The sequence below is a fragment of the Prosopis cineraria genome, unplaced genomic scaffold (genome assembly GCF_029017545.1).
Source record: "Prosopis cineraria cultivar Desert tree isolate PC_DT_omini unplaced genomic scaffold, ASM2901754v1 PC1076, whole genome shotgun sequence".
Lineage (NCBI taxonomy): Eukaryota > Viridiplantae > Streptophyta > Magnoliopsida > Fabales > Fabaceae > Prosopis > Prosopis cineraria.
In genome coordinates, this window is record NW_026556401.1 from 13,693 (window position 1) to 36,637 (window position 22,945).

The 22,945-nt window shown below is 33.5% G+C and overlaps 1 protein-coding gene and 1 pseudogene across 1 annotated transcript; both read left to right on the forward strand.

Annotated features, from left to right (window-relative positions):
* Positions 1 to 103: 103 nt before the first annotated feature.
* On the forward strand, positions 104 to 1,654 carry LOC129299202 (11-beta-hydroxysteroid dehydrogenase A-like). Its single transcript, XM_054937662.1, has 6 exons — positions 104 to 286; positions 380 to 572; positions 694 to 779; positions 902 to 1,033; positions 1,124 to 1,288; positions 1,370 to 1,654. Exons 1-6 carry the CDS (start codon positions 104 to 106, stop codon positions 1,652 to 1,654), a joined length of 1,044 nt encoding a protein of 347 aa, XP_054793637.1.
* A 13,164-nt stretch (positions 1,655 to 14,818) lies between these two features.
* On the forward strand, positions 14,819 to 20,391 carry LOC129299203 (DEK domain-containing chromatin-associated protein 1-like; annotated as a pseudogene).
* The last annotated feature ends 2,554 nt before the right edge of the window (positions 20,392 to 22,945 follow it).

Below are 22,945 nucleotides of genomic sequence, written 5' to 3' on the forward strand. Positions count from 1 at the left end.
TTTTGGACGCTGCCGTCACCACTATTCTCTCCATATTTTTACGCTTCTCACAAGTTCTCTCTAATCCATCATCCAACGTCTCTTGTTTTTCCTTCTCGCATTCATGGATTCTATTCATTGGATTCTGAATCTTCTAGTTCCTCCAATAGTCCTCGTTTTGCTGTTCTGCTTTTTGCCACTTTATCTGCTCTTTAAACTTCTCAGCTTCATCATAAGATCAACATACAGTGAGAATGTGGCTGGAAAAGTAGTGCTCATCACCGGCGCCTCCTCAGGCATAGGCGAGGTTCTTTCACTCACCCAGGTCAAATGTTTCAAAGCTTCAGCTCCATTATAACAGCAAAGTGATTTTTTTTTCCTGTCCTCTGTTTTTTCAAAGCATCTAGCATATGAGTATGGTAGGAGGGGATCACGTCTAGCTCTTGTGGCTAGAAGAGAGAACAGACTGAGAGAGGTGGCCGGAAAAGCCAATATGGTGGGGTCCACCGATGTCATCACCATCGTAGCAGACGTTTCTAGAGTTGAAGACTGTAAACGGTCCGTTGATTTGACAGTGAGCCACTTTGGACGATGTGAGCTGAGCTTTACTTTTTGTAATTATGAATACCAAGTTTATAGGAATGCTTTGTTCCACTGCTCAAACTTACTGCGGCATTTTTCTTAATTTTTTGGGATAAAAAATAATATTAGCAGTGGATCATCTGGTGAACAACGCTGGAATAGTTCCTCTCTGCTTTTTCGAACAATCCTCTGATGTTACCAATTTTGCACCTGCCATGGTAAAACTCAGACCTTGCGAGTGTACATTTTAGCAGTGGAAGCAAGAAGAAATATCTAGCTCATTATTTAGTAATTACGTCTTGAGACTATAAAATTAATTGATATGCTCTGTACGTAACAGGACATAAATTTCTGGGGTTCGGTGTATACCACATATTTTGCTATTCCCCACCTAAGAAAAAGCAAAGGTAAGATCATAGGCATAACTTCTTCATCAGGATGGTTGCCTGCACCAAGAATGATGTTCTACAACGTAAGAGACCTCATCCACAAACTAAGCTTCCTTAATATCTTGCTACCATTAGTAATTTATTAATTTAGAGTTTTCAATATATTGGTTCAGGCAAGCAAAGCGGCAGCGATCAACCTATACGAGTGTCTGAAAGCTGAATTAGGAAAAGGCATAGGAATAACAATAGTAACTCCGGGGTTGATCGAGTCAGAAATGACCCAAGGTAAGTTCCTATCCAAGGAAGGCCACATGATTCTTGACCAGGAAATGAGAGATGTAAGCAAGCTCTGAATTTCCTTTTCTGGGGTTGAAACTGCACATATATGTATGTGACTTCAATTGATTTGATGGAACCAGGTTCAAGTGAGTGCGATGCCCATGAGATCCGTGGGTTTAGCAGCAGAAGCAATTGTTAATGGCGCCTGTCGTGGGGACTCGTACCTGACAGAACCAGATTGGGTGAGAACCACATTCTACTGGAAGGCTTTTTGTCCTGAGTTATTGGAGTTGTTGAACAGGTGGTTGCTCGTCTCAGGGCCTTCAGAGAGAGAAACTATCAGCAAGAAGCTCCTTCAACTAAGTGGCCTAAAGAAATATCTGTATCCCCAGTCAGTCAGAGAACCCAAGCTCAAGCCCAACTAGAACATGTATACGTTATAAAACAGTTTCCATTATTCAACATGGAAATTGGTCTGCTATAAGATGCCTTGGCTAAAACCTTTTTTGTCTGAGAAAGTGATTGCACCAAAATGTTGCACTAGTAGTAATGTATAATAGTGGGATCATAACCCTGATAAGGTCGGAGGGTAAGCATTCAAAAATATTTCTAAGTTAGAAAGCTGCGAAGCTTAATTGCCCTCTGTATGCTTGCAACACGCGACGGAAGAAGTGCATATTTGCTTTGCCGCATCTTTGGTGGTTGCGTGTGTGCGCGCCCACGTATACGTGGTATTACTTTCCATGTTTATATATATATATATATATATATATCAATTCGAGCTTTAATAATACTAAAGTTTTTTCTTATTTTATGGTAAGATGAAAGAAATGTTTGATGAATGTTTATATAATATAATTTTTCTTTTTTTGTTTGATAATCTTTTTATATTAAAAAGAAAGATAAAAATATTTCTAAGTTGTTGTCAATATTTTTTTTATACGTATATATAGTTTGTCTTAGCATTTATACTATATATATATATATACACACACATGTAATTTTTAAGAATGCCCAAATGTTCTTCTTTTGTTTTAATGAATTGATTTGGGGATTATGCGTATAAATAATTATGTACGTGTCTTATGTCTCCATCTTAAAAATTAAAAAATTGCCATATATATGCTGTTGCTTTGAAAGTCGAAGTCCTACACGTTTCAATAAAATTTAAAAATAAAAGAAATGCGTATGATTTTGAGAAACTTTAAATTTACTCTTGCATTATGATACTTTTTTATGCGTAGAATAAAACAATACTTATATGTAGAGCTAGCAAAAAAGACTAGCCTGGCCTATAGGGCCTTGAAAGGCTTGGATCTAAAAAGGTTAGCCTTTTTAAGCTCGAGTTTCTTTTAAGATCCTGATGTTCGAAGTTCAGTCCTTGACATAGTGGACTCAGGATCGACCCTGTGGGCTTTAGGCCTTTTTAACTATTTTTATTTTTTTAAAATTTTTTAATCAAACAAAAAATTACTTCATTTTAATATAATATTCAATCAAGAAAGATACAAAAAAAAACTAACTAAATAACATCTAAATGAACTAAAAACACAAATAAAATAATAGCAATGCAATAAGTAATGGATTGACTAAGCTGACAAATACCCAATTGAAATTAGATGAGATTGAGCCTTGAAGAACTAATATATGAGACTAGGAGATCGAGGAAAATAAAGAGCACGAGCACAATATGTGTATCAAATAGAACTTAGCTCATAACATAAGTCACGAATGCACGAGCATGATAAGTGATAAGAGGACTAGGAAGATAAATGACAACAAGCGTCAACTAGTCAAGCATTGTTGAGATTTGGTTCGTGGGAGGGAGCATTATCGGAGTGAGCAATAGGGACAACTAAATAGTGAGCAAAAACAAGAGCAAGGATGACTTGTGAGTTACGGTGACAGAGATGGGAACGATGATGTGATGACTTGTTAAAAAGCAAGGACAACTTGTAGCGGCAAAAAGGAGAGAAGCATATTGAAGAAAGAAGAGTAAATGTTGAATTGAATGAATCATTATCATGGATTTAGATGAATTGGGGGATTTAAGGTTGTATTTTTTTTAGAAAATAGCAGCCAAGGATTTCTGTATGAAATTTATATCAATTAAGAATCAGTTGTTGTCAAAACCTGAATGAAAAACAAGCTACAATGAACTATCATTAATTTAAAATGAGTTGTTATTAAAACCTAAATGAATACTTATTGATAAAGGCTAATCCGAATCCACAAGTATCCATTCAGATTTTGACAATAAGTGATCATTGACTGATATAATTTTTGATCAGTGATTCTTCATTGCTATTTTTTTTTGCCTTCCATTATCAGTAGATATGTGCTGATATGTGATGTGGAGTAAGCTTTAGTTTAATTTTTTTAAATCTAAAAAGAGTGAAAATTATGAGAATTAATTAAAAAAATATGTATATGCGGGCTTAAACGGGCTGGCTCTCGGCCCTGCAGGGTCAGCCCGTTTAAGCCCTAGATTAAACAGGCCAGCTTGTTTAAGCCCGATTTATCATTTTGGGGTCCTATTTATAAGCTCAACCCTACTGTTATACGGGCTTAAACAGGATAGTTTGACGGGCTCGGTCCATTTTTTCGAATCTACCTATATGTGTATCTTGCTTTCTCCGTGCATATATAACAGTCCAGGCCCTACTAGCCCATTTAAAAGCATTATTTCACTCATTTTATATTAATTAAGCAATAATTCTTTAATTGCTTTTAATTTAAAGGGTTACCATTTACTAACAACGCTAGGGACAAATTGCACTATACATGAATAGCGTGAAAGAAAGATGAACCAATCGATACAAAATCTCCTTCATCAGGTTAGGGAGATATGGCAACACCTCAACATAATCTGTGTGTACGAGTGTTTATTTTTTTAAATAATGTATGGCTCGTGCTTTTTTTTATTAGCCAGTTACTTTTCTTTTGTATCTTTTAATTCACTTAGACAACATGCACTTATCCTTATCCTTCCGCCCACATAATCTATCCTACTATAATTTCAGTGGAAATTTTCCCTTTGCATGTATATTCATATATTTCTTGTGGTCTTTGCATTCTTAAATTAGTGTGTAGTGTGATTTCATACCCTATACCATTCCAATACGGGCCACGCCGCCATATCTTGCTTATTTAATAAAGCCTACAGTATTTAAATAAGAGACTGACAGATCTAGTCTCCGCTATAAGAGCTTTCATATTGGTTTTCATGAAACTATAAATGAAAAAACTACGCGTGGAAAACAGAAGAGCATTGGATCAATAATGCTATAACTTGCAAGATCATCTTCTCATTGGCAGAAGTAGTTGGTACAAGCATTCAACAATATAATAAACATATTCTTGCTTATTAGCATATACACCTCCACATTGCTAGGCTTTTCATTATTTTAATGCAGAAGTTCTCTTTTGGGATTGATTTAGCGAATGGTGTAGCAAGCAACAACATGGATATTTTGTTTGAGTCTGTAAATAGCGTTGTATAACATTTGTTGCATCAAGTTCAAGTGTGGGTGGCTTTAGCTATATATATGATTAAGAGTATTATTTGGTTGTAGGTAGCAAATTGAAGCTTGAGTTGTGTCAAAAAATACTATTTTTAAAAGCTATTCTAGCACATTTGGTTTGCTTGCACAATGACTCCTCAGAACCAAACAAGCTCGTCCTACCAAATAGTCAGGACAACAGAACAATAGAAACAAACAAAAATAAACCGATATAGCACAACATAGTATGTGAAGAAGGAGGAGAGAATTAACTTGAAAGTTCAAGAGCCAGGCAACTAAGAAGTTACTAAATGTTGGCACGCATTAAGACATTCAAGAAATTGGTTTTGTCTTTTTAACCTCTGGTTAATGGCATTCAAAACGCAGTTTAAGGGATTTAAACTCTAAAATGCCAAACTCAAATATTTCTAGATAAGCATATTATATAAAATTAATTTTTCAATTGTGAAAAATTAAACCCCAAAAAAGAACCCATTACCTCTTTGATTCACACAAAAGGGGATAAATAAACTATTTTCATCTACAATTACTTTATGTAGGCTTGACCACATTTTCTTTAAACCCATTTATTAGCCCATTTCATTTTTTAGTATATATACACTAGGAGCTTTTTTCATTTGAGACATGTAAATGATGACTTCCAATATTTTAATGAATTTAATAGTGTTTTTAATGCAATTGGAAGTCATTTTGTAAAATTAATTAGCAAATATGTGATTAAGTGGATAAGTATTTGTGATATTTGAGGTGGATAAAGTCCAAGACAATTGTTGAAGTTAGTGGATCGACTATGGCATTGAATTTGAGTTTTATTCATATAGGGAGGCCCAACTTATGGGCCCAAAGCTGATAATTTTGAAGCCCATAAAAAATTGAATTCTGCCCAGTGATGCTGCAGCACTAATTTTGAATGTTGTGACATTAGACCAACTTTTAGCAAAACGCACACCTTCACTTAAAATCGTGTTTTAAGGGTTTTTGGCTTTCATTTTCTATTCCAGTTCATCTTCAACCAACAGCTGCAAGTCCAAGGAGCATTCTAAAGTGGAGAAAGAGTTGGAGAAGCTTAGGGAACACTTGGATCTTTCGATTTGTAACAGAAATCATCCTTCCTAAGCTTTCTTCTCCTTTTTCTCTACATTTTAATGTATCTTTTGCTGAATATTGATGCTTCATGCTGTTTTAATGGCTGTTAGTGACTGAATTTGTTTGACTTAAAAGAACTATAAACTTGTTGGTGGATTAGAGCTTGTTTTTACCCATTGTTTATGCTTAATATTAATTTTGGTTGCTCAATCTTGTATTAATTTGTCTATTTAATGTTTGGCCATCATTAAATATGAATTTGGGTGTTGGGGTCTTTCCTTGACAAAGGGGAATCTCATTTGGACCCTTAGATTGAGTAATATGAGATTAAATTATGATCTAATTTGTAATTAGGATAAAAATATACCTAATTACCTTATATAATCAAATTAGAGTGAGTTGGAATTAAAATTGCCTCTTGGATAATTTTGTTAGAAATAACATAATTAATTTGAGAGAGGGTTATTTGAGGTTCAAAAGGCCCTTATAGCCATTAATACTCTAAATTAACAAAATTAGCAGTAAAATTAATTAATTGGGTAAAAAGCAAGATTTATGAAGCTAGTAAAGGATTAGTGACTATAGGTTGCATTGGACATTTGTGGTTGTCTGATTGGGAATCTCATTACATTTTATTCATTTCACTTTTTAATTTTTGCTTAATCAATTGCTTCTAATTAGTTTTGCTTAACGTGAACAAAAATGAAAACTTTATTGTCTAATTGCTATTTTGCTTGAGTCTTTGTGAGATCGACCTTGACGCACTATTATATTGCACTTTGACCTATACACTTGCGGTAAAACATTTTGTGTGCATCAGTAAAACTTTTCCTTTTGACATACTTACACAACAATTACAACTAGCTAGCATTAGAGCTGAGAGAGAAGATTCCATTAATGCATGGAAGCAAAAATGGTGAAGAAGCTGTGGTTGATGGTGATTGTTGCTGGTGTCTGGGGCACGCAGTGGAGAGAGAGCCTTTGCGATTCCACTGAATCCACGCCCCCTTTCCCAGTGCGATATTGCTCAATGCTCTCTAGGCCATGCAAGTTTCTGAGTGCAAGCTGTGTACATAATTCCGAGGTTGAAACTTGATGAAGTTATAAATTACATGGCTTCCTAAATTATTTTTCCAGACATTTTTCAGCTCAAGGCAGCATTTCGTGTACAATAGTATTTACTTTTATTTTTGCGCCATGTTTCTTGTGCACTGTAAATTTGATTATCGAATATTATGTATGTATAATACAATTAAAGTCATATTATTATTAAGAAATGAACGATACTGTCTACTTTTAAATTTGATGTATATGTGCAAATCTCAAATGTACTTTTATAGACACACATATGTATGGCGTATGCATAAAAAATTATAATAGATGAGGAATATAAATTTAAAGGTCATGTTCAGACAACTTGATGAGTTAAATTATTTTTTTGTGCAAAATTAAATGGGAATTTTTCCCCGTGAAGAAGTGAAACTAAAAATCAATTGAACAGTGTGTGTGTGTGTGGAGCATAAAATGAAGAGTAATTTAATATTGAAGCCTGAAAAGTAATATAAAGTAGAAGTAGAATTAGATGGCTAACAAGCGCACCTACGTAGCTTAATTAGTAAAAAGTTGTACTGGCCTAACTAGTGGTTTTGAATTCAAGTCCTAAATATATAGTTGTATTAAATGGTTATTAAGAGAGCTTTGCCATCAACATAGTCCTACTTAGCATGGCTAAAAAGGTACGTAAAAATTTGCTATTGACCATGAAATCATGCGAAGATATAAATAATAAGCGGTGATTAAACAACCAAAATATTAGATGAATAGATACGATCATACGAGATCATCAACATGGGGGGAAAAATTCAAAGCTGTTTTATTTTTATTTTTTTTGCAAAAAAAAAAAACCTGTTTTAATTTTCCCTTATAGAAAAGTATAGCGTTGCACTGTATATTATACTTTTTTATTCATGCATGAAGATAATGATGTGAGAATTTTCTCACTCATTTTATATACTCATTTTGTAATAAATTCTAAATTTGTTAAATACCTATCATATTCTCAAGGGTTAAAATGATCACTAACAGGGGGGCATTTTCCTCCTTTAGAAAATGGTTTAAAAAAAATGTTTGATTTATTAATACAGGATGTTCAATGCTCATTAAAGTACAATGGCAAAAATACACCATAATCTTATTATTACTATTAAAAGTTAGCAAGAACATAAACCGACCTTTACTAAATCTTCTAATAAGTTAGGTTAGGGTGACCACGCACCACCTCAAAGTGACAAAAATTAAATTTACTTTGTTGATAACGTGAAGCTCAAAATTAATTTAGGAATATTGTGCTTCTTGAAGTATTGATTATTCACAGGAGTACTTATCATTCCGTCTACATAATGATAATGTATATTCAGTGGGCATTCTTATTCCATTTCATTTTCATGTATTTCTTGCATATATTGCATAGTTAAATTAGTGTATAGTGAGATTCCATACCTCATACAGTTCGATGCCTCCTTATCTTGGTCATTTAATTAAACAAACAATAATTGATGCAGAAATGGACCGTATGCAAATGAGAAAGTGACAGACTCTTCGCTAAGAGCTTGCATGTTGGTTGACATGAAACCAGAAATGGAAAAACAACACGTGGAACTAAGGGCAACATTAGAATATTGCTGTAACTTGTAAATTCGTCTTCTCATTGGTTCGCTTTCGCCAATTCAGGAGAAACGGTTGCCAATGGTGGAAGCAGTCGGTACGAGCATTCAACAATGTAATAAACAGATCCTTAAATATAGACACCTCCACAATGTTAAGCTTCTCATTAATTTAATGCAGAACTTCTCTTCTGGGGTTAAGCCAATGAGATGGCAACATGGGTGCTTATTTCGGTCTATAAATAGCGTAGAAGCAACTAGTTAGTCCAATGTGGGTAGCTTAAGCTATCGTTAAGAATATATAGGTTTTGAGCAGAAGGTTCCATTAATGGAAGCAAAAATAGGGAAGAAGCTGTGGTTGATGGTGATTGTTGTGGTGGGCGGTATGTTGGCGTTCGGGGCAAGTACTGGAGAGAGTGCATTTGCGATTCCAATGAATCCATGCACGCTTTCTCAGTGCATTGCTCAATGCAAACAGGCTCTGCAGGCCAAGTTTCAGAGTGCAAGCTGTACAACCAGTTCTCAGGGAAAGCTCTGCATTTGCTTGGGTTGAATTTGGATTCTCTTCATTAATATCTCTGTGGAATTCAATGCTAAACTCTGAAGCAAAGATATATGTGTGCGTGAGATTCATGTGCCGTCGTTGAATTCATCATTTAAGTATGATTCGCGACCCACCAATAAATCTCACATGCTATATATTTTCATCTCTTCAGAGTTAGTGTTGTTAAATTTCAAAGAGAGATTAAGAGGATTCAGATCTTTATTTCTATGTTTATTATGAATAAATTCATCAGCTTTGTCTCCGCAAAGAGATGAAGCTTGTGTCTTCCACGATGAATATGTAATATATGACAGCTTTAAAGTGCACATTTAAATGCATCACATGAGGAAGTCATGAATTAGCCTTCAGCATCCCGTATATATGCGATGTTATAAATAATAAAACCTCTATATTATAGATAAAATCTATATTTAAAAGGAGTACGTTCTCTATATTTATTAATGATAAAATCTCTATATTATTCTTTATAGAACTTGAGCGTTCTTGAGATTGAGGTTCCAGCGAAAAATTCTTCGGGAGATATTCTCTCCGTTTCGTGAATTTCATCCCACAGCAAAATGATTTTATTGGTTAAAAAGGAGTCAATTTTCATCGGCAACGGCAAGGATGGAAACAAATAATAGGGGTGTGGGGATGGGCAGGTAGGGTTTTAGCTAATGGTGTTAGAATGATCATGGATGATAAAATTAAAAGTTTTGAATTGAGAAGAGAGAGTAGGGAGAGGGAACAGGAAGAATGCTTGAATGATTTTGGAGGATTCTCTTCAATAATATCCCTGGGGAATTATAAAATTTTTTAATAAATATGATCACTAGTTTAAACAATTTATATTTAACATGGATGGTCTAAATTTAAAATTAAATTTTTTATAAATTAACTATTTAAATATATTTCACAAATTTAATAGTAAAAACTTGTACAATTTTTACAAACTTTTAATATTAAATTTGGGCTGTCTATTGATCATTTATTTAAATTTTTTTATAAATTGCACATCTATACATAATCTAAATAGTATGAATTTAATATTAAAATTGTTAATATTAAATTTGGACTATTTAGGCTATTGATTAGATTTATTTAAAAAACTTAATTTTATACATTAACTATCTAGTTATATTCTAGATAGTGTAGATTTAACATTAAATTTTTCATAATTTTTATAAATTTTTAATATTAAATTTGGATCACATGTATTAGATTAAGATCGTCCAAACTGCTGACCAAATTTATTTAAAAAATTTACAATTTTTTGATAAAGATAAAATAAAAATAATAAAAACGTTAAATATGAGTCGTCGAAATCAAATCCAAATGACCCAGGCTTTTAACGTGCCTCAACAGAGGAACGGTGGAGGATCCTATGAAAGGAGGAATCGGACTCCAGGCTTGGAATGGTGTAGATCAGCTCGAGCTCTCTGAATCGCCAATGCCACTCGGGTTTGAACTCGGGTCTTGTGATGCTTCGATATATGGAATCCAAGTGACCGAAACCAGTCCCGGATGATCGATGTTGCTTCATAGTAAAGTTCTAGGTCAGCGAAATTACTTGTAGGGTGCTTTGGTGCGTCGGGCTGTGCTGTAAAAGAATTAAAATGTTTTTGCATTTGCTACATTTTGTTAAATAAATCAAAGTAAGAATAAAAATATGCAGTGATAGTGAACCAAATAAATTATCCTGATAATAAAATATTAGTCGCCACTATATTAGTTGATGCCTGATGTCATATGGATAAATATTATCATTTAATTCCTCAACTTCTTAATTAATAACGTGTAGTAAATTAAACCATGCCTATAGATAAACGAATGATAGATTTCTGTGAGCCAACACTTTATACAACGGGTCAATGACATTGCATGACTGAAATTAAACCAAATTGTTTTTCTTGAAAGGCAAGCGAACAACTCTATAAAAAACTTTTTTCAAAAACAAAGAACCTTCAAGTCAATGCACATTTTACTTAGTGGAACGCTGCTTGGGGTTGAAGCCCCTTTTTCTAATCACACACTCGGGCAATGTTTAGTATATGCATAAAAATATTTTCTAAAAAAATTAGGAAATGCCTGAAAAAGTGGGATAGATACATTACTGATTTAGAATTAGAATTAATGTTTGCCTCCATCAAGCAATGATTAAAATAAATCTTCTCAGCACAAGAGCTTTTTTCGTTGATGCGTCGTTTTTTTTTTTTTACATTTTAATTTCCATATATTAATCTGAATCTTAGGAGATTGTTAGAAATTTAAATTTTCTTTTTTGTTTCAGCATTATGTACGGTGAGCTACACAAGTCGCAATATCTAATTAAGGATAAACTAGTTTAACTTGTGAGTTAAATAGGGGAATGATGACAAACAAATATAACCCGAATAGCTAAACGACAAACGAATATTGTGAAATGAGCTAATTACTTTGAAGTCTCTAAGGGTTTATACGACATAAAGTATTTGCAAAATTACATTTACGACCCTCTATAAAATGATAGAAAAAAATTAGCTGTCATCTATTCTTCAATTTTAGTCAATATCACCCAAATAGCTAGACGATCTTAATGCTTTCCAGTAAGCTTTTAAGACCCAGATTGAGGAGGTCTGAATGATCAAAATCTCAATTTAAATGTTATTCAAACATAGTCTAGATTGGCCAGTTAAACAAGCGAATGGCCTAGTACATTGGGTTCAACTGGTTTAGAGATAACTTTCAATGAAAATAGTGATATAGTATTACATGTGAGAAATTTTTATATAGACCTAATATACTATATTATTTGTATACTATCAAATAAAAACATGACATGTCTAGCTGATAAATAATAATTTTATATATTTTTATTCTTTTAATTTAAAATTTTAAATATTTATTTGAGGTTAATTGAGTTTAATTATATTTTATTTAATTTCATTAGCCAATATTTAGTTTTAAAATTTTAACTATTTAAATTTATAATTTTAAAATATAAATAATACTTTTAATATTTGTGTACAGGTGCTATTTAATTTAATTTTATTTGTATAAATTTTCTATATTCAATTTGAAAGATATTGTTAGAGATTATTTTCAATAAGGAGAACATGGGCATGTTTGGAGATCAAATAAAAAATTAAATATTTAAAATTTTATTTATATTTATTTTGAGTTTTTAAGTGTAGTTTTTAATTAGAGTTATTTAGAATAATTTTATTATTTTATTAAATTATTAAGTTTTATTTATAGAAGGAGACACACGCTGCACGCATCACCTGGTAGATGATATATATATGTATATATAAAGGAAGGAACAGAGAGAAAGAGGAGGACGATTTTTGACGGAGGAGAAAAGAAATAGTGGCGGCGTGCATGGGAGGAAAAAGAAAGGACAAAAGCGATCGATCGCCTCTCCTATTCTCATTTTATATTTTTGATTTTTAATCTTATAAATAATTAATTTTTTTAATATGATCAATCATAAACTATTATTTTAAATTTTAATTAAAATCTTTAATATTTAAAAAAGATTTTATTTTAATTTTATCCTAATTTGCTCTTCTTCTCGCTACTTCTAAATTTTATAATTTAACTGCTATTACTAATTAAAGTAACTTTATTACATAATTTTTGAGTTATAAATTTTATATGAGGTTTTGCTTACTATAATCGATTGATATAATAATATAAGAATAATTTGATCTAGCTTGGGTGATTATCCAAACTTTATTTTTGGTGTGGCTAACTTAGAACAATTGTTAGTTTGCAGGTTAAGGGAGATTTTAATTAATCTATAACTTAATTTATTATTTAATTTTTGAATGATAATTTGAGAAATATATAATGAAACCAAAATAATAAAATTAAATAAAATTAATTTATTTTATGGATAAAGAAGATTAAATTTAAATAATTGTGTTGTGATTTATTACGCTGTTTGTGCTTGATAATTTTTTTAGTTGAATTTTCTCTATTTATTTAATTCTAATTTAGTTTTAATTTCATCATAAAAAACTCTTATTATTTACCTTTTCATAACCAATAGTTACTCTATTAACTTTTAGGGAGACATCTTAGTTTATGATTTATTATAAAATTTAATTTTATTAATTTTAATGTTATTTGACAATAATCTTACTAGCTCATGTGGTTTGAAGTGTTGTTGCCCCTAATTTATATTGCTTTAAATTATTTTCATTTATCGTCTTTTTTTTTTTTTGGCTCTCGTGTTATGATGACGGTAGGGAGAGAAGTGCAGAAATTTAAAAGAGGTGCACTGTTTAAAAATCATTAAAAATGATGACATGTAAGATTTCACTTTATTTGACTAAACTGATCCAATTTTGTTAGATATAGCCTGGATGAGGTACAGACACAGACATATATATACAGAAATAGACATGTGCCAGGTACAAGGAGAATATCTCAACAGCTTAACTTATAATTAGTTAGAATAACAAACTACTAATTACAGTTCTGACTACTTGATTACATCATTATTCTTCATTTTGGTTAACACCCTGTTTGTGTTCCATTATGCTCATCCTGTATCTTGGAGATCTCGCTTTGGTTATCCCCGCTCAGATTAACTGTGTGCGCTTATTGGAACTAATGAAAATCACTGGTCAAAGAAAGTTAAATAATATCTCTTCTAAATTATGCTAGTAAGAGAAGTTACGATGTAAGAAATATAAAAAATGAACCAGGCTCAAGATGACTATACAAGGTATGCAATGGGAAATGGATTTCTAGCTGCTAGCTAGAGTTGGTAACTTGATTGAAGTTTTAGAAATAGGAAGAGACAAAAAGAATACACAGACAAAATGCAAAGAAGAGATGAATAATACAGACCACAAAGCGCTCCAAAACTAGAATCAAGCACGAGCAAGCTAAGACAATTGGCAAAAGTTGATCTACGTGGAAAAATTAATCCACACAGACGATGATTAAGCACACCGTTCTACCTCTACAGCCAAATCGGCTCTTTTCTTTATGGGGTTAATGGGCCAAGGGCTAACGGGCTTAACGTTTGAAAGTACAAAGATATGATTTCAACAAATAAAACTACAGGGGTCTAACAAAAAATGAAAGCAAAATATAAGGACCCATGAATGGATGAGCTTCTCCTAAATTTTGTTTTAATATTAATTGACATTAAATAGTAAATAATGATTGACTAACAACAATCAAATTCATTCATTCATTTTAATTTTAGTGTATATAGTTTACAGCTGTAAACTGATCAGATCAGATTTTAATAGTTTAGATGTATTTACATTTTATTATAATATTTATATAAAATATTAAATTTTAACCGTTAGATTTTCAATCAAAGAGTGAGGATGAGGTGACGAGGACCAGAAAAAAAAGGAGAGAAAGTGTGTTGGGAAAGATTCAAATACTCACCAAGCCATTCCAAACGGAACAAAGGAGAGAAAAATAAAGAAAAAGTGAATCCCACTTCGGTGCTTATTTTATTTTGTCTTTTATTTTTTTGGATATCACCGTAGGTGCTTAATTTAATAAATTCAGGTTCTTTCCCACCGCTTCGTCACTCCCTTCATCAACTGAAATTGACGGAGGAGATTTTTGGCCCAGAAAACTCAGGAGGATGTTTCGAAAAAGAACTGGGCTGACATTAAAGATCCAATTCGATAAATTGAGGAATATTGTTGATTTTGTTTTGGCAATGATGTTGGTCGTGTCAAAATGGAAATATAAAAAGGCCCATCTTAAATTGCCAAAAAAAGCTAGGCCCATGAGGCAGAAAAGAACGAGGACTCGAGGAGAGACAGGAAAGATTCCAATGATGCAGTGGCGCGCTTCAGATCAGGGACGGAGAGAGCAGGAAGGGGTATTAAATAGTAGTACTTCATTGCCTCATTGGTTTTGATACTAAAATTAATTTTTTTTTTTCATTTTTCATTTTGATTTGATTTTAGTTTTTAAGAATTGCCGGGAGAAAAAAAGAAGGTGAAGAGCGAGGGAGGCCCGCTCACAATTTTGGCATCAAATTTGAAACAGGTGGTGTTTGAGCGCGCCTCAGCTTTATTTCGTCCGCTCAGAATTTCACAATTCCCTCCCTGTCACTCGCAACTCAAAAGATCTGTTCTTAATTCTAGGGCTTCTTTCAATCCTAGGGTTTTTAGCTTCACTCTGTTCTATTCCTATTCCCAATTCTTTCAATTCGCCACTGTTCACTTCCTCACTCGTTCCCCTTCATGGCCACGGAAACCCTAGAGGGCAAGAGTCCCCTGCAGGAACCTGGGGCCAAGTCCAAAGAAGAGAATAAAGAAGGGGAAGAATCTAAAGGACCAGAGGAGAAGACACGTTCTGAGATAGATGCTCCGGGAGAAGTTGGTAATTCTCATGACAAAAATGTCGAGGAGAAAGGCCCTGAAATCAAGGAAGTAGAACCCGAGACTGAGGACAGCAAAGAAGCAAATCCACATGACGAGGCAGAGGCGGAGCAGAAAACTGAGAAGGATGTGGATGAGGACAATACGGGAGAGAAGGACGAGGAACAAGAGGATGAGGACCATAAAGGAGAGACGGATGGGGAACAGGAGGACGAGCAAGAACTGGAGGAAAACGAGGGGGGCGAAGCTGAGGCTGAAGCTGCTGAGAAGCCCAAGGCCAAAGGTCGTCCCAAGGGAAGTTCAAAGGGGGACCAGAGTGGACCCAAGAAGCAGAGGAAAGAAAAAACCAGTAAACAAGATTCAGAGAAAAAAGATCCTGCTACTCCAGCAAGTGAGCGGCCGACTAGGGAGAGGAAAACAGTCGAACGTTACTCTATCCCGTCGCCTGGAAAGTTTGGCAGGTCATCTGCTGGCAAAAGTTTGCTAATTGAAAAGGTATGTGTGTTTCCCTTGACCGTTGGTCAATATCCGCGCCTTTCTTCAGTGATATGTTATCCTTGGCTCTCGACAAATGAGGGCTGAAGGTATTGATTTTCATGTCTCACGGATCTCTTTGGATTTCAGGGTCGCGGTACGCACTTAAGGACATCCCAAATGGTAAATTAGATTGTCTTGCGTGCTCCATAATTTCCTGCCTTTAGTTGAGTTTGTACGTTTTGGTGATGCGTTAGTGTCGCTGAATCACTTTATATTCCTTTAGTAAAGAAGAATACCAATCTATGGTAATTGAAGTCGAATATAACTTGCAGATAACCTTTTGTTATATTAGCTGTGAGTATTTTTTCCTAAGCATCTCAAGTTCAGCGAGGAATTTGAAGTTTCCATTGCACATTTCTCTCATGGATGACTTGTTGAAACACCTTTTTTCTGCCTCCTCGTTCATATCATGATGTGTTATCATAATAATTCAGTTCTTTTCAGGAATTTTTCACATTTTACCGCTGTTTGGTTTGCTGTTTGAATTTTTAATAAGAATCAGCCAAGGGGTTTTTTGGCATTTTGTTGGATGTCCCTTAATCTGATTATACACTGTTAAGAAGTTGATGGCTTGTTTTTCACTCTAAATACCTCCCTTTCAAATAATTCCCCCTTACTCATGCATGATTTGCAGAAATATGCTTGCATTGTTAGTCAGAGGAAACACATTTTGAACTAGTGTCGGAAATTATGGTTTGGTAAGTTGGCAGAGTTTGTTCTCAGATACCCCCTGGTGGTTAAAACTGGTTCTGCGGGCAGTTTGGACTTGGCAACTCCTCATCATTGTCTGTTCGCCAGAGTGGCTGAAAAATGTAGTTGGAAAATATGTTGCCTGTCAAACATCCTTGTTTCAAATCTTTGAACAATATAATTTTCTTATGCATAACTTTGTTAGTGTCTTTCAGTCGTCTTCTGTATTTCTAGTTAGTGGGTATACAGTGTCAGATGCTGATTCAAATTTGCTACTCAGTGTTAGTATTATTTGTTGTTGGCCTTCTTAAAAATGATAGGTTGCTAGAGGGTCTGATATTATTGGACATTCTTTAATGATTGTTACACTAGCTAGGTGGTTGATCTTTTAACATATACTAAGAATCTTCTAAAGTTATGTCAGTTCTTTGCAGATGGTTTCCCAATCGAGTTGGATGCTTTTTGTGAAATTGGTTTTTGTAGTACATTTTCTTAATCAAGTATTTATGTGAACTGATGTAGTGGCTTTCAAGTTGTCGAAGAGAAAACCTGATGACAACCTGCAAATACTTCATAGTATACTTTTTGGAAGCGAGCAAAGGTGAAACACCTACTCGGGTTCTTGGATTCTTTGGTTTGCTTGTAGTGAAAAGTTTTACCTTTCTTCACAATTGTCTGTGGAACTCCCTAAACCTATGGTTGTTCGTTGAATGTTAATGACTTTGTTTCTTTTGCAGGCACAGACTTTAAAGAGGAATATTGGCCAGTTTTCTGGCTTTGTGTGGGTTGAAAATGAGGTAAATATTTGTTTATAATATGAACATTTGCTTGATTTTCTTAACTCAATCGAAATAAGTTTTATGTCTGATATCTTTTTCCTAAAACATTTAAATGTCTCAGGCTGTTACTAATTTGCAGTTTGATACTGTTTATATCAGGATAAACACAGAGCAAGGTAAAGGAAAAGCTTGATAGTGTGTGAAAGAAAAGTTGTGGATTTCTGTGACGTGCTTAACATTCCAATATCTAAAGGAAGTGTGAAGAAGGTGAATAGTCTTATAGTATCTTTCGTAGCTTAATTTGCAATCTTTTGGTATATACTTATTTAATGATGAGACTTGCTTCCAGGAGGAACTTTCTGCGAAGTTGTTGGAGTTCTTGGAGTCTCCACATGCTACAACGGATGTTCTTCTAGCTGATAAAGATCAGGTTTAATATTCTTTAATTTTATCTAGTTTTATGCTGCTAGCTTAAGAAAACTGAGTCCTGAACATGCTTTTGTGTTGCAGAGAGGCAAAAAGAGAAAGATTAAGGCAACCCCAAGTAAATCTTCTACAGAAGCATCTGTTGAAACATCTTCCAAGGTGTGTTCCATATTAGATTATTGGTTATCCATCAATCTTGCTGTGTGTTCTCTTGCATCTGTTTATCTTGATTGTTGGTTTTTGATTTTCAGTTATGTCTGTTTAGTTTAGGTGAGAATTCTTTCAAAAAATAGTAATTTTTTAGTTTGCAGTTTGATTTCAGTTCAAGCTTTTAGCATGAAATCCTCGCCATTCATATTTTTATCATATTTATGAAAATGTCTTGGCAAAGCCTTACATTCAGTAATCGGCATTAATGGAATTGAACCTAGAGTTTGATATACTTGTTTTAAGGGGTGCAATGAAAAAAATTCCAACAACAGCATGTCTAGACTTAATTTAATGAGGTTCTTTTGTTCCATTTGATTGCTTTGTTAACATACCAGCAGCTTGGATTTAGTGGGGTTCATATGAAATTGATTGATCGAGTACCTTGAAATACACTATCCACTTGATGAAGTGATGATGAACTTATTCCTACTTGCCTTCACTGATGGTAGTCATTGTCACAAAGCGTCATCATTGGAACAGATGTGTGATTTTTTAGGTCTCCTGTTAGAGAACATTTTTTTATGTTTAGATGTTGGAGTGTCCACCCAAGATTGGTTGCAAGTGTAGCAATTATTTGCTTGTGCAAACCCTTTAGCCACCAATTTCGCCTTGTACCTATTGATGTTTTCACTTGAGTTATAATTGATGTTAAAGATTCATCTTTAATCCAGGAGGTTTTGTCTTTGAGAAAAGCTGACTAGCTCCTAGGTCCATTTTTCTTGAGGTGGTTGTGTCTTCTGACAGCCTCCTTCAATTTCCAGTTAGATGAGTCACAGTTTTGTCATGGTTGATTTGCGCGGATTAAAATAAATAATTATGCGGAATTGCAGGTTGTATTCTGAAGCTCTGACTCTACAACCTGTCATTGATTTTTTTTTTTTTTTTATAGCGTAGTGTTCAGAGCAATTGAAGAAGTACTTGACTAGGCCATGTTTCCAGTTCAGATCATACCCTTTGAATTATCTATTGATTGAGTGCTTTGCTAGGCACTCAATTTCTGCATCAGGTCTATTGCTCTATGTTAATTACATATCCGCATTCCACTTGTGAACAGTGATGCACACTGGTTTATTTTTCGACACCCCTTGACTTAGCTGGGACAGCATATTGGTGCGTGCTTTGCCCTTGTCTTTTCTTTTAGGTTATGGAACCAATTTTGGCATAAAATTGATGATGCCAGTAGCACTCTGATACTGTGAACAGAGCCCACCTGAAGTCCTGAGTACTGGATAGCTGAAGAGGAAAGAAAATAAAATACAAGGCATGCTGAAACAAATAAGAAAAAAAGGGAAATGAACTGTCATAAATTGTAGGCGTTCACAAGCAACCAGAAAAGAGCATTGAGACACTGCTTCACCATGATTACCTGCAAATTGTTTGCTTTTTCATTTGGATATGTAACAAATTTGTTGATGTGACTTCAATTTAAAATCATATAAACTTTAGTGGATGATTCAGTCCTGGCTCGTTTTGAAATCTAGACTGTGTTTCCTGCAAACTTTTTTAAGAGGATATTCTTCAAATTAATTTAACTTCCTTTTCACATGCACATGTGCTTCTAGAAACAGAAGCAGGGTTCACAAGCTGGGAAAAAGCGTAAACAATCTCTGAGGTTGATGAGGAGGATGATAAAGCTGAGCCTTCAGAGTCAAAAAATGATTTCTCAGGAAGATGAAGATGTTTCAGCTCGCAATGATGAAAGTGATCAAGAGAAAAATAAATCAGACGAAGAGGAAGATAAACCTAAGGCTCAGAAGCATCCTTCTAAAAAGATTGAAGATAGGAGTTCAGTTGGTAAAGCTGAAGATAGAGTCACCCTGTAAAGAAGACAACCACTGCAAGGGCTACCAGATCTCTGAAAAAACTTCAAAAAGTCAACTTCAAAGAAATCAGCTACTGAACATGACAATGCTCTGCTACGCCTTCTAGGTCAAAGCAACCTTCATCCAAGAAGCAGAAAACTGCAAAGGAAAACCAGGATTCTAAAGGGAAATCTGTGAGCAAAAAACAGTCAGAGAAGCCCTCAAGGATTCCAATAAGGGTCATGGTATATTTGGCCCCTTCCCTCCCTCAATTTCTGAGTTTATCTTTTCATCTTCAAAGGAGAAACTTTTCTACTTATAATTTTGTTCTATATGTATAAATTGCTTAAAATTATGTTGTTCTGTAATGTTTTATCCATTTATGCTTTCTTTTGCACAATTATCCATGCTATTGTTTTTCCTGCTAATTCTCTTTTCTCTGATGCCATTGTTTGGAAAAGGAAAAAGTGGCAAGAAGGCTAAGGCTGGAACCTAGCAGAGAGGAGATGCACGCAGTGGTTGTTGACATTCTGAAGGAAGTAGATTTCAATACTGTAAGTGGTGGTCTTCAGTGCCATGCTTTTCCCTTCAATTGTGGCTGAGATTCTGTATTTTACGAGCTCGTAATATTTTTTTCTACTACCTTTCATGCAGGCAACTTTATCCGATATCCTTAGCAACTTGGTATGGCCTTTTTAATTGACTAAGCTCTTTTGCCTTCCCCTCCCCCTTCCCAGAGAGAATGATTTATTTGAACTCAGCCATGTTCGGATGAATTGTATCAGGTACCCACTTGGTCTGGATTTAATGCATAGAAAAAGCAGAGGTAACGGATATAATAACAGAGGTTCTTAAAACATGTCTGACGAGGAGATGAAGAGGAAGCAGAGACGCTGGGGATGACGAAGCCAGAGAGATGATGATGATGCTTGACTTTATTGGCAAATAATCTGACCTGTGCAGAACTTAGAGGCATGTGGGTCATCCAAGCTAGATCGAGTCTTCATGATTCTTCCAACTATTTACAGATCATAAGCTACGGTAGATATTTGGTTGAGTGTGACTTTTTTTTTTTTAAATGAAAGATGCTCGTTTAGGTTTGTTTGTACCATAGTAATTAGTGCCTTCTGTAGTACTGATGTGAGCTTAGATTTATTTATACTGAAAAATCGAATAGATTGTTTATTCACCCGCTTGCAAACATTGCTTTGTATTTTTGGCCAGTGTCGCCTAGCAATTTAGATTGAATTGTAATTTTTCAGTTTTATAAAATAATCGACTGCTTATGTGACATTAAAGATTCCATAGTGCGCGTCCAATGGCTCCTAGCATATGAAAATTCTCGGAACCATATGGATATGGTCATATAGGCTTTTGGTTGGTTTATTACTGTTGGGGTGGGGGGTTTGGAAGGGAGTTTAGACTTTAGAGGACATCTCGTTTGGTTCTGAGCTGGATGGAGGGAACTCCTCTCCCATTCCGAGAAATTAGGGGTTTTTTTTAAAGTAAAAATGAGAGAAATTTCCTTGACATCAAGGAAAATGTCATTTTCCCTCATAATAAAATAAGTTTATTACCTTATAAAATCTAATCCACAATCAAAATTTTATTTTTACAGTAAAAATGTTGACATTTCTAAAATAAAAAATTAATATAAATTATAATATGACTTTTTTATTAATAAATCAAAACAAAATACAAAATATAGTTAAAGTAATTTTTAATCTTTTAAATTTATATAAAGTTTTAGGTTTTAATTTAATTTCTTTATAAGTATTTTCAGTCTTCAAACCTTAATTTTAATATTATTAATTTTAAATGATGTTTTATGTTAATCATTGTTATTTAAAAAAATAAATTTAATATGTTAATATTTAAGAAATTTTATTAATGTGTAAAAAAAAATTGTAATGAAATTAATGATTTTAAGATTAGAGAATAAAAGATATAAAGATATTATTTAGCCAAATAAAACATTTTATTTGATGATAAAACTATCAATTTACTATAAGCTCTCTTTTCCTGTTCCCAAATAAATTTTATATGGAAAATATTAAATAGGACTCTTCTCCCAAGTGCAAAAGAGGTCTACAATTTCTTACCTCCTGCCTGTGCACAATTTAAGAAGAGAAAATAGCAATCAAAGATTCAAAATTTATATCTATCAAAAATTAATTATTGTTAAAATTTAAATAGATACTTATCAATTTGAGTTAGTTTTTTATCAATAAATATCTATTCAGGTTTTAACAATAATTAATTTTAAATTAATAATAGTTCATATAAGCTTATTTTCTATTGAGATTTTGATAATAATTTATCTTTCACCGATGTAAATTTTTATTGTAAATTATTAGAAATATTGATTTATTTTTCCTTTTACGGTTGAGATTCATCATCTCCAAGAGCCCTTCCTCCCTCTTTCCATTTCTCTCAAAATCGGCTCGCCATACGAAAACAAAATTAAGACTTTGCTGTGTATAAAAAAAACTAAGATTTTGCTAATAATTTTTTTAGTGTATTGATACTCATATCCCGTGGTACAATCTTCAACCTCTTAACCAAGTATTTGTCACTATTTCTTTTACTTTGCCTAGTCAAAAGAAATATATCATTAACTAGAATTTACACCTCACGCGATGCACAGCTAAATTAACCATATATTTTATTTGAAGGAAACAGATAAAAGGGGGAGAGAGAAGATTTTAATGACTTCACTTTAAAATAAGGACAAGTGGGAACATTAAAGATGATTGAAACATTGAATTTAAAATTACATAGAGATCAGAATATTTCGAAAATGTAAAATAAAAATGTCTTTTAATGAATTGGTTTAAAAGTTCACTATTCTTACCCCATAATTTGCAATTCTCAAAATAACAATTTACAAGCGTGATTTATTAATTTATAAAAAAGCTTAATAAATATAACATTGCTCAAAAATAGTTTTCCTTCACAAAATTAGCAAATGCAACTTGCAAATTGGTACTTTAATAGTTGCAAACTTATAGAATGAGATTAACAAAATTTTAAACCAACTTAATGAAGATTTTTTATCCTTATTTTTTATACGCCATGGAGATAATTAATATTAATGATTAGAAGATA

What these genes read in the sequence shown, in the direction of transcription:
- LOC129299202 (XM_054937662.1), top strand. Translation starts at nt 104, where the DNA reads ATGGATTCTATTCATTGGATTCTGAATCTTCTAGTTCCTCCAATAGTC. An exon ending in AGTGAGCCACTTTGGACGAT is followed by an intron (nt 573 to 693) that starts GTGAGCTGAGCT and finishes TAATATTAGCAG; the next exon opens with TGGATCATCTGGTGAACAAC. An exon ending in CAAGAATGATGTTCTACAAC is followed by an intron (nt 1,034 to 1,123) that starts GTAAGAGACCTC and finishes ATATTGGTTCAG; the next exon opens with GCAAGCAAAGCGGCAGCGAT.